General features: G+C 55.2%; 1 protein-coding gene across 6 annotated transcripts in view; it reads left to right on the top strand.

Annotated features, from left to right (window-relative positions):
• The window catches only part of AK8 (adenylate kinase 8), a 111,093-nt gene that overhangs the window by 26,192 nt on the left and 72,525 nt on the right, over positions 1-12,376 (top strand). For all 6 annotated transcript variants that reach the window (XM_058672719.1, XM_058672715.1, XM_058672718.1 and 3 more), the window contains exons 6-7: positions 11,475-11,556; positions 12,006-12,077. In XM_058672719.1, the coding sequence (XP_058528702.1) occupies positions 11,475-11,556; positions 12,006-12,077 (154 nt within the window). The remainder of the gene's footprint in view (positions 1-11,474; positions 11,557-12,005; positions 12,078-12,376) is intronic.

Below are 12,376 nucleotides of genomic sequence, written 5' to 3' on the forward strand. Positions count from 1 at the left end.
GCTTGGGGCTTTCCAGCCTGATCTCTGTGTCCCGTGCTGATTTTCCTGTTACTCACTCAGCTCAGCCACCAGCTTGACCACACAGTTCCATTATGCTCTGTGTAAAACACTGAGTTACAGTGTCATGGGAGGGGAATCATGCCTGCTGGGGAATTCCTATTTGCCTTGGCAGTGTCTCCCTAAAAACTGTCTTCAGGAATCATCATTCCTAAAATCAGGCGTGAAAGAGGGAACTGGGGCCCCGATGGAGAAAGTATCTGAGGTCAGAGGGCATTCCACAGTGCCCTACACCGAGGCTGCCAGGCCAAGTGGACTCTGACTGAGCTCAGTTCGAGTGTCATGGACTGGCAGATACCTTGCGTTTTCACTCGCCACCCTGCCCCTGCTCCAGTGGTCACGGGTGAAGGAGAGACGCTTGTTGAGTGGTGGGAGGGTTTTTTTTAAAAGATTTATTTATTTTTATTGGAAAGGCAGACATACAGAGAGGAGGAAAGACAGAGAGAAAGATCTTCCATCAGCTGATTCATCCCCCAGTGGCCATGATGGCTGGAGCGGAGCTGATCCGAAGCCAGGAGGCAGGAGCTGCTTCCAGGGCTCCCACATTGGTACAGGGACAGGGTCCCAAGGCTTTGGGTTGTCCTCTACTGCTTTCTCAGGCCACAAAGAAGGAGCTGGATAGAAAGTGGAGCTGGGTGAGAAGTAGGGAGCTGGATGGGAAGCAGGGCCATTGGGACACAAACTGGTGCCCACATGGGATTCCAGCACATGCAAGGCAAGGACTTTAGCTCTTGGGCTACCATGCCAGGCCTGTGGTTAGAGTTTTACAACTGAGTTTTGTAATGTGTAAAAAGGCAGTGGCCTCTGCACATATGGAATGTAATTTCCTGGGTTCCCCATGTGGCTTCTGTCCCCTCTGCTGGCCTACAGCATCTTGTACCCCTGAGCTGGAGGATGGTGGTTAAGCAGAAGGCAGAAAGGAGGTGGCAGTGAGGGCAGTGTTTGGCCTGGCAAGTCCCACAGCAGTTAAGATGCCCATGTCCCATACAGGGGTGCCTGTAACCGAGTCCCAGCTCCACCTCTCGATGCCGCCTTCCTATGCAGCATAACCAGGGAGACGGCAGGTGGTTCCCTGCCATCTGCTTAGGAGACCCGGACCGAGCTCAGACTCCCAGCTCTGGCCTCAGCCCAGCCCTGGCTGCTACAGTTACGTGGGGAGTACACCGGGGCATGAGATTCTCTCTCTCTCTCTTTCTCACTCAAATTGGAAGAAAGGAAGGAATGGATGCAGAAGAGTCTTGCTGTGTGGAGCAACTGTCATTTGCAGGCAGGCCACAGGCGCACCATGCAAGACATGGCACAAAGCAACAGCGGTCTCCTGCTCTTGCATTAAGTGAGACAATCTAGGCAGAGTTCTGGCTCCGTGCTCAGCCCCCTGGTCCACTTGGGTGGAGTGTAGATGCCTTTTCTGTGGAAGGTGAGCTCAGTGACAGCCTCCTGAGTGTCACAACTGCTGCACCATATTTGGCTTTGTGTTGGAGAACGGAGTCCTGGCCCTTTTCAGGGTGGCCGCATGGTCCTCTGTCACCTCCCTGCAACAAGAGCCTGATGGCGTATTTTCAGAGCTACAACCCCGGTGAGATCTGTGACAGCCTCTCTGATGGATGAGTGACAATTATTAGTGCCTGAGGGGAACAAGATCAACAGAATTCCAGAACCAGCCACAGCCCACCTGCTAGCCCCTGTCCCTGGCCCCCACCCACCAGCAGGTAGAGTTCTGTTGTAGTTTTTCTTTCAGTCCTGTGAGTTTCCGCTGTGGCTGTGGAGCATCTCAGCCATGGGAGACACGACTCACCCTGTTAAGGAGACTTTGCTGGGCGGCTGGAGAAGGGCCTTGTGTGTGGCAGTGGCAGATTCAGACCTCAACACGCAGACCTTTGAGAAGTGTGTCAAGTTCATGGTCTCATTCCTCTGCTGAACCTTGACTGCATTCCCCCATACTGCTGGCAGCGGGCAGGGCTGTGTTGCAACCCATGACCCTAACCCCACATGGATTGTGTCCCTTCCACTGTGTGTGACATGCAAGGTTATACTTTTAATACTCACAGGTTAGTGTCTGTTAGATCTCATGTAATACCATGGAGGGGCAGGCATTAGCATGAGGTGAAGATGCTGTTTGAGATGCCTGCGCCCCTTTATTGGGAGTCCCTGGATTTGGATCCTGGCTCAGCATCTCATGCCAGCTTCCTGCTCACTGGGCCAGGCAGTGGCTGTGGGTCCATGCCACCCACATGGAAGACCTGGGTGGGATTCCAGGCTCCTGGCTTCAGCCTGGCCTGTTCTTGGCTGTTGTGGGCATTTGGGGATTTAGCCAGTGGATACAAGATCTCTCCCTCCTTCCTCCACCGTGTGTGTATCCCAACCTTGCAAATAAATAACAATGAAAATCGTGTATCACGCAGATTTGCCACTTTCATAGTTCAGGGGCAAGCAATGCTGCATCCTTCTGCTTGGGGAACCACAGTTTAGAATTTACTGCCTGGGGTTGCCGCCCACCCCAGCCCCTTGCTTCATGGTTGCTGATGTTGGCCTCCCAGCTTAGCATGTGAGTCCATATTTTACTAGGGCAGTGCTGGCGGGAGGGTGATGCTGTAATATGTGTATATATATAAAATTTTTTTGAGAGAGAGGGTTCTGCTACCTACTGGTTTTAATATACTCAGATGACTGCAGATAGCTGGAGCTACACCAAGCTGAAGCCAGGAGCTTGGAACTCTACCTGGTCTCCCACATGGGTGGCAGGGACCCAAGTCCTTAGGCCATCACCTGCTACCTCCCAGGGGGCATGTCAGCAGGAAACTGGACCGGAAGCAGAAGGGCCAGGACGTCGCCCAGGCGGCCAAGCCATGGCTCGCCCCAACGCGTGCTGAGCTACTTGTCACTGGCTGGAATGGTCAGTGTCCCACACCGCCTGCGATGCTGATTGTGCGTTTTACTTACGCAGCTTTGGAGCGTCACTGGAATCCAGGCAGGGTGACTCGTCCTTCCCACGAAGGCATCGCTGAGGCAGTGGGCCGGGCTGGGTTTCTCCCGGAGCAGTGGAACTGCAGCGTGTCTCAGCAGACATGCAGAGCTGAGGTTGTGAGTGGAGGGGCGGCCAGGGAAGTTGGGGAAGGGGCCTTGGCCTCGGGAGAGGTGGGTGTGAGTGTCCCAGAGGACCAGGTCACAGGTGTGTGTGTGTGTGTGGTGCCCGCCTGGGAGAGAGGGGCAGGTGCGTTGTGACGGAAGGGACCACGTACACCAGGGCAGTGGCCAGGAAGGACAGCTGTGGGCGGTCCTGCCCGCTCCTGGGGCTGTGTAAACCAGCCACCTTCGCCCTGTGGATGGGGTCTTTCTCACGTGGTTTTCAGGGAGAGGAAGGACTGTGTGTGACGTGTCTCCTGCAAGCCGGGCACTTGGTCGCCGTGCTCATGAGGCCATTTGGGGGTTCCATCCGGGTAGGCCTCCCTGTCTCCACTGCACACTCAAGGTCACAGGTCTACATAGGTCAGAGCCAGCATCCATCCCCAGCCCCAATGGAGTCCGTGGCCAGTGCTTCCCCTGGACCAAAGGGAAAACGAGGCGGGTCAAGATTGAGAGGTGTGGGGGTCCCGGGCAAGGCAGAGGGCAAGGCAGGGGTGCAGAGGCCTGTGGGGCTGGAGGAGCCATTAGGGGCACCTCAGCCTTGGATGGTGTCAAGCATCGGCACCAACTGGGGACCTGGAGCCCATTCCCCACCCACCAGTGCCGACTGGGATTGCCCCCAAGGGAGGAGCGACTCTGACCAGGCTCACCCCGGCCGTCCCGCTCTCTTGCTGCGGGCTGTCCTGGAAGAGGCAGCCTGTGCTGTTGGCAGCTAAGGAGCTAATAGAGCCGGTTAGGCTGAGCAGTAGCAGGAACTGGGCTTGCAGCTCAGCAGAAGCACAGGCTGAACTTTTGACCCTGAAAAACACCTGGACTCAGGAGAGTTGGACTCAGCTGTGTGGACTGAGCAGAGCTAGGCTCAGCTGTATGCAGTTGCTTGGCTAACGGGCTTTGCAGGAAAGCTGTATAAGGCGAGGTGGAGGAGTAATGAAGAGATGTGAGAGACACTGGTGAGATGCTGCCGCCATCACTGGTCTGTCGGTGCTTCATCCCCAGACCCTCTCCCTTCCACGTTACTGGCTCTGCTGGCCGGAGCACTGTGCCACCCAAGGTGAATTTCGATGTCCTGACTGCACGTCTGAAGGGCCTGGGCAGGGCAGCGCCTCTCCCTGCTGGACGCCTGTGGTCTCTGATTTCCCAGCTTGGACATCACCTAGGCGTGGGCATCTGGCCTGGCAGGTAAGACACCATGGTCCCAGTGGACCATGTTCAGGCCCGGGCCTGGCTCCCTGCTCCCGCCAGTGCAGAACTGGGAGACACAGCAGTGGCTGGGGACAGGAGAGCTGCCGTCTGCAGTCCTGGTGATAGGCGGCCGGGGCATTCGGCGAGTGATCCCGCAGTGAGAACTAACTCTCTCTGCCTTTCAAGAAAAAGGCAATAACAATAAAAAAAACAAGAAAGAACTCACTCCCGCCCTTATATTACAGGCCAAGTCCAGTGCCTTGCACGAGGCCAGGTGGCCAATTGGGAGGAGCACAGTTTCCAGGATTGGCTACTGCAGGGGGTGCGGGGGACGGTTGTGGCTGAGTCGTGCTCCCCCACCCGACCCCCCACCCCCAGGCTCTCCACAGGAGGAAGCCAGAGCTCAGGCCCAACTCCCTGGGCCTTCCAAGCATGGAGGCCTGGTGCTCTGCACAGGCCACCACCTAGACGGGGAGTGAACGGATGGAGGGTTATCCGCTGAAATCCTTGCTCTGGGGGCTGGAGTTGGGGTGTAGCACATTAAGCCACTACCTGCAGTGCCAGCATCACTCAGAGTCCCAGCCATGCCTGGGAAAGGCAGCAGGGGTTGGCCCGAGCACTTGGGCGACTGCCACCCACGTGGGAATTCCACGATGGACTGGCCTGGCTCAGCCCTGGTGGTTGCGGTCATTGGCAGAGTGAGCCAGAAGGTAGATCGCAGTCTCTCTCACTTTCTCTCCATTTGTTACCTTCTCTCTCTCTGTTACTCTGCATTTCAAGTGAACAAATAACTCTAAAAAAATAGAGGGAGGCAGGCAGGCAGGCAGGAAGGGGAGGGAGGAAGAGAGGCAGGTCCTGGAATATGGCTGCATGTGGTGTGTGTGCCTGGTCTAAGTTGTGAGGTCTGCCCTCAGCACCTCCTTAGAATGCCAGGTGCTTGTCTTGGCCGTTTTGGACACTTCTGTGGCCTGAGTTCGACAGCCTAGAGTCGATCTCCGCCTTGGCAGTGGGCCGAGCCCTAGAGCAGAGCTCACCTTGCCCAGAACACTCCTGCTGCTGCTAGCTCCCGGGGCCGTGGTCCCTGTGTGGCCACTGGCGCCAGGCTGGCTGTCTAGCCCTCCTGTGATCACCCCGTCCGCTGGGAGTGAACTGCTCCCTTGCTGCTACCGTGCAGGGATAGGGCAAGGCAGGGGACTGCATGGGACTGGCCGTGAGTCAGCCACAGGCTTCCCCCACCATGAGAGGTGCTCTACAGCACGCGCCACCCAGCGGGGTTGGCCAGGGGAACCCTGGCTGTTAGACACTCTGGGTGTCTCCTGTTCAGGCAGGGTCCCCCATGCTGAACCAGAGAGCTAAACTAAAGCATATTCCAGTCTGAGCTGCAGGGCCTGGGTCATCCAGGGACACCACGGTCACAGGATGTGCATTTGAGTAGAAAACATTCTTTAGTTCCTTGGAAACTAACACGCTGTCGACCATCCTCACCTGCGCCTTGTCTGAGTTGAACATGTTGACGTCACGGGCGTTTCACCTGTGGATCAGGAAGAGCTGGTGTGAACGTCCTGGGACTGCCTCCCATGCTTCCCCATGTGGCCCGGGAGTCAGCGCTGGCAGGCTGCGCTCGGACACCAGCCACGCAAAACCAGGGGACATGAACTGCCCTGTGGCAGGGCTGGCAAGAAGAGCCAGAGAATTGGACGCTGGGCACAGGGAGGCCACCCGCGAGTCGCACTCGCTGGATGTGGAATGCCAGGTGTTGCACACTGTTTGAGATGAAACTTTGAAACACAAATCCTTGCCAGTCATGCAGAAGGGGTGGTCTAAGTCCAGGATGGGGTTTTCCTGCCCCGAAGTAACCAGCGCTGGGCAGGTTGAGGTCACCCTTGGTGTGTTCGTCCAAGTCATGCCCGCTGACTGCTCTGGGACCACATCATCAGTTTCCCAAACCTGACCTTTACAAGATGCGTCTCCTGCCCACTCAAAAATCTCTCTTTGTAATATTTTTTTCTCTCTCTCTCCATCTTATGTGCTGTGAACCACAGAATATTTCATAAGGTGACGACAGTGGGCTGATCTTGGGCCAGTGCCTGCTCTAGTTCAGACGCCAAGCCAAGTGCATCTGGTCAACCGAATGCAAAGCTTGGGTGTCACATCCCTCCTTGGGCCTGAAAGGAACCTGCCCCACCTGCAGCTCCAAAGAGGGCCTCGGAGCCAGGAGCCAGACGCCAGACTGGGACCAGGTGTGTGTGCATGTTAGGCTTGGGGGACTGTGCTGACCCAGGAAGTGCCCGTGCTCAGGCCTGCGGAGGACAGAGGAGGAAGCAAAGGACAGCGCATCAAAAAGGCAGAAGCCCAGAGGGCAGCAGTGGTCCCCACGCGCGTTCACTAATTGCACTTTCATAGCAGTGGCGAGGGCCAGGGAGGCCCATGTTCACACAAAGCAGGATGGCCCGGACCGCGGCAGCCGCGCTCTGCCGGGCTCCCTGGGCTGGCTGGCTGCCTTTCCTCCCTCCTCCCCCCACTTTTTTTTCATCTGTGACATCTGCTCAGTGCTTGTCCCCCGTGTGATCCCTTACCCCTCACAGCTGCGCAGACCCCTGGCTCCACGCTGGTGCCTGGCGTGCCCTGAGCATACGGCCTTTTTGATGTGTGATAAAACAGAACCAAGCCGCGGGGGTACGGCGAGCCGAGGCATCAGAATATCAATTAACCTGCTCGGAAGAACGTGGCAGCCCCAGAGTGGGAGAGGCATCTCACTGAAGTGTCAGGGAGGCGGATAATGTATTCTAATTAGCGAGTGACGGATGCCCCCATGTCCAGCCACTCCCAGACTTCGGACTCTCCAACCCGTGCCCCGCAGGGCGGCAGTGTGTGTCCCAGTGTCCCTCCCCCGCAGAGGCCACATGCTGTTGACTGACCACCTGCACCTCTGGGATTTGTAGCGAGGGCTGTGGAACCAAGATCCACCTTGCGGATACCCTGGGACCCCGCAGAGCCTTGTTCCATACGTTGATCCGTCCAGGTAGATCAGCCAGGACCTGTGCAGGGCTGATGTCTGCATGGCTGCCTTGCTGCAGAGCGTGGAACTTTGCCAGTGGTTCGTGGGGGAACCTGTTTTTTGGGTTTGGAGAGGGGAGGTGTTGTGCCACCCCTGCCCCAAGTGAAAAAGAGCACCATCAGAGCAGGTGGCCTGGGGCTCACTCCGGGCACCCCAGCCTCTCCTCTCAAAATCTCACACCCGCGCCAGAAGCACACACGTGTGGGGCCAGGCCAATTAGTGGGAATGTTCCTCATTTTGCTGCACTTTTCCGGCGTAATTGGAAGTCCCACTTTCTCCAGCAAGAAGTCAGTGCAAGTTGTTCCCCTGAATAGTTGTAAAAGCGTTGGACCACATGCTGCTATCAGCTGCAGATTTACGGGCGAGATGATAATGACTGCTCCATAATGCAATATTAAAGCCAAAGGTCTCCTCTCAGAGCTGAGCCAAGTCGGAGTTGCAGCCTTCTCCCGGCTTCAAAGGGAACTCGGCACAGAATCACCAGTCCACAGGCCCGGGGAGGCAGTCTGCGCTCCGTCACTCATCCCTCCAAATCAGCAAAAAGAAAAAAGGGGGAGGCAATGAATTTAGCCAGAGTCCAGCAGCTGTTGGTGGGATTTCTGGAGCTGTGAGTGGGGTGTGCTCCCACACCCCATGCGCCACCTTCCGGGGTGCTGAACAGCACTGGGCTGCCTGTAACGAGGGCTGGAGGGAGCCAAAGGCTGTTGGCAGCTTCCGTGTCTGCTTCATTAGTTGTAGAGACCAGAGATTCCATGGCTGGCTTTCCCGTATAATTTAATAAATTAATGAATCCTGCCTGATTTTTATGCTGTAAATTTGTTTAGCCTGGCTTGTTTTTTGACTGTTGGTGGAAGCTGTAGGGACCTAAATATTTTAATACTGAAGAAATGTGCGCTTTTTGTTAGGCTCTGTTTTTAAAGAAAGAAATGTGTCATCCTCATCCCTTGAGCGCCCGTGTTCTACCCACCAGGGTGGGTCTGGGTAGTGAGTGACCCCGAGTCTGAGTTCGCGTGTCTGGGTCCATGCAGTGGCTCCCAAACACTCTGGGTTCTCGTGACGACTGAATGGGAAGGCTCTGCGGGAGGGGAAGGTCTTCAGGGAGCCAGCGCTGGCAGCCTGAGGTGCAGCCTGACCCGCTGTGCCAGCAGCCTGACTTTGTGCTAGGCTTCCACATCTGGCTTCACAGAGTGGCTGGGTCACATCTAAAGCATTACACTCTGTGTGTGTGTGTGTGTGTGTGTGTGTGTGTGTCTTAACTGTACTCATGAGACTCGACCTTAGAAATTGCATGATGCAAAAACGGCCGAGGGACACAGCAAACAATCCAGGCGGAAGGGAAGGTGAGGTCATGAACTTGCTACTCTAACAATGTCAGATCCTCTTGATGAATCGGCATGTTCCAAAATTCATGGAGGATTTCAATTTAGGAGCTTGACAAAGTAACTTTTGCTTGCCAGGTAGGAAAAGTTTTGAGAAGCAAAAGGAAGAGGAGTGTATGTATCCTATTGGGTCTAACAAGAAACCATCAAACAGTCCTAGTTTAAATAGTTAAAAATAATTCAGCGGCTTGTGGAAAGGATGAGCCCCAGGCGACATCATTCCAACATTTAAGCTGTGACGTGGAAGAGACGAGGGAAGGGAGGGCTGGGTGGTTTTGGAAATAGGGTTGGGACGATTGGTAAGTAATCAAGAGATGGACAAGCCGGTAGCCTCCACACACACACACACACACACACACACACACACACTCTGTTCACACAGTGGGATGTGCTCTTTCCACTATATAAGTGTAAAAAGTGAAGCTTGACTGGGAGGGTGGCATGGAACACTAATTGGCTGCTTTGCCTACATGCCATGTCAGAAGTGCTTGGTTCAAGTCCCAGTTACTGTGCACTTGTCCTCCAGCTTCTTGCTGATGCCCCAATGACAGTCCAAGTCCGTGAGTCCGTTCCACACACACGGAAGCTTCCAACTTTGGACCAGCCAAGCCCTGGCCATTGCACACATCTGGGGAGTAAGCCAGCAGATGGAAGTTTCTCTCTCCCTCTCTCTTTCCCATTCTTCCTTCAAATAAATATCTTTATTTTAAAAAAATGTGAGATGACACAATTTATAACCAAAATTCAAAGAATCCCAAGAGGAAAGCAGTCATGGATTTGACCCCCTTCCAGTCTGCTATGGTAAAAGCAGAAATGAAATGCTAGAGAGTGCTAGCATGTTCTTAATATGTAAAGAGTGCCTGTAGGTAGGTGGAAGGGTGCAGTCCCGGAGGGACCGTGGCTAGATGGCGTGAGCAGATCCCTGGAGACGGCACATTCACATGGCCCACAGAGACGGGACGGATTGGACCTCACTAATCACAAAGCTCAATTACAGGAGGCCTGGGCAGAGCATTGCCCAGATACATGCTCTGCGTGCTCGGAGACCAAGGGCAGTGCTGGGCTGTGGGATTCAGGCAGTCCTCAGAGTGCTGGCACAAAATGTTACCAAAAACCTCAAAAGAAGGTATCACCTTTTAGCAGTCAGTCTTGAGGGTATCCAACATGCATCAAAATGAATGTTCAGTGTTTTCTTGTAATACTCGGGGGAACCTGGAATCAGACGTGCATGAGCAACGAAGCAGAGTGAGTTATATTCTCGCAAGTGGCTTCGCGTGATGCCGGGCAGCCATGGAACCTCCCGGAGAGGAGCGTCCTGTAGCCCAGGGAAGTGCTCCTGGTCACAGATCACAAACGGTGGTGTGTGGCGCATCTCCCGCCTCCCCGGGCCCCTGCGAGACACTCTGCCCGCGCCTGCTGTCCGACAAGGGACACATCAGGGTCTGTGCTGTCAGCTCAGCTTTTTTGGGGGTGTAATTTCCACGCAGTGTACAGTGACCCCCTGTTACTGTCACTTTGGATTTAGAGTCCATGGCAAGTTGGGTGTCTGTGCAGTGGTTCTGTCTGTGTCCCACTGGAGCGCGGCGCTGCTCCCAGTCCCCGCTCCCTGCTGGCACACACCTGGAAGGCAGCAGCCTTCCCGCTCCTGCGCAGCTCCTGGCTTCCGTCTGGCCCAGCCCTGGGGAGCGGACCAGCAGATCTCTGTCTTCATCTCTACCTTTCAAATTAAATGAAGTCAGTGTTTTAAATACTGAAAGAGCTAATCCCAGTACACCTTCTAAACCAGTGTTCTGGCTGTGCCGAGGCGCTGATGCCGCGGGGGCTTCAGCCCTGCCCTGGAGTAGTTCCACAGCGGAAGCCCTACCCCAGGGGTGATGTTCCTAAGTGTTTGAATCCCAATGACTCCGAGCACCAGGAATCCCAGATCTTAGAAACTGTATTTAGGGAGCAACCTGACATGTGGAAAGAGCCGATGTGTGGTTTATGGCAGTGGAAATTTGCCAGTAGTCGTGGAACGTGGCTAAGTGGCACACGGATGCAGTCAGATGTTCCCCAGCCACAGACGTGGGAAAAGACACGTCTGATAAGCCTGATGTTTGATGGGAGAAGTCCAGATGTAAGATGTGTATGTTATGATGTCACCGGAAGCGTGGGGTGTGGGAGGGGCTGACCAACCTGACGGTAGTTGCCACAGAACATGACGTGGCCCCCGGAGACCTTGGTTCCTTCTTGTCTTAAAGGTTCCAGTCTTTTTTTTTTTTTTCAGTTGTGTGGGTTTTTTTTTTTTTTAAGATTTATTTATTTTTATTGGAAAGGCAGATATACAGAGAGGAGAGACAGAAAAGGAGATCCATCCAATGGTTCACTCCCCAAGTGACCACAAGGGCCTGAGCTAAGCCAATCCGAAGTCAGGAGCCAGGAGCTCTTCCAGGTCTCCCACGCGGGCGCAGGGTCCCAAAGCTTTGGGCCGTCCTCAACTGCTTCCCCAGGTCACAGGCAGGGAGCTGGATGGGAAGCAGGGCCGCTGGAATTAGAACCGGCGCCCATATGGGATCCTGGGTGTGCAAGGCGAGAACTTTCACCACTATGCTATCTCGCTGGGCCCAATTGTTGTGTTTTTTTAAGGATGAAATTTAGTAACCCTAACCCTGAGCACCTCTCCCCTGCTCTGCCAGGGCTGGATCCTGGACGGCATTCCGGAGTCACGCGAGCAGGCTCTGATGATCCAGACGCTGGGCATTGCTCCCCGACATGTCAGTGAGTGACTCCCCCAACGGGGTTGGGGGATGGGGGTTCCCACCGCAGCTGCAGCCCCAGGTTGGATGGGGTGGCACTTCTGCAGGCCCACCCTCAGTCCAGGCACTCTCCAAGATGACAAGTGCCACTATATTCCTCGCAAAGCTGAATATGCAGTTTTGATTTTGCCCTGGTGGTTCCTTGTGCCAAGCCCCTCCCCCACATTGGTGACATCCCCTTCCGCAAAGCGTGCGACTCATTGATGAAAGCGTGCGTGTACAAGGCTGGTCTCCCTGGTGCTGTTTAGGGTGGTGAAGGCCACTGGCTGTGGGGATGCTCGGGCCATGCACACCCTGGGATTGACTTTGGTCCAGGGATGACCCTGCTTCCGGGGATACACAGGGAGAAGCTGGGCACTTGTTGTGATGTCCAACAGCCCAGCCCGCCTGGCCTTGCTGCTTTTTGCCCAGTTGTGCTGAGTGCTCCGGACATGGTCCTGATCGAGAGAAACCTGGGGAAGAGAATCGACCCTCAAACTGGAGGTACGGCCATCCTCTGACCCCCGTACTGTTCACAGGGTACCTGCAGGGGGTACGGGCCAGGCTGGTGACTTTCAGGTACACCACCAGGGACTGAGCTGGAAACCACTGGCCAGTGATATGTTCCAGTAGATGGCAAAGCGGGATCCTGTGGGGGTGAGTGCAGGGCCATGCGGGGTCGGGCTGCCACTCCTGGGTGCTGAGTCTGTGTCCCAGTGCAGGACCATGTGCAGGAACCCAGGATGTGTCTCCAGCTCCTTCGGAGAAACTGTGTGCCCACCACGCTCTTATTCTCGGGCACA

The sequence above is a fragment of the Ochotona princeps genome, chromosome 14 (assembly GCF_030435755.1).
Source record: "Ochotona princeps isolate mOchPri1 chromosome 14, mOchPri1.hap1, whole genome shotgun sequence".
NCBI lineage: Eukaryota > Metazoa > Chordata > Mammalia > Lagomorpha > Ochotonidae > Ochotona > Ochotona princeps.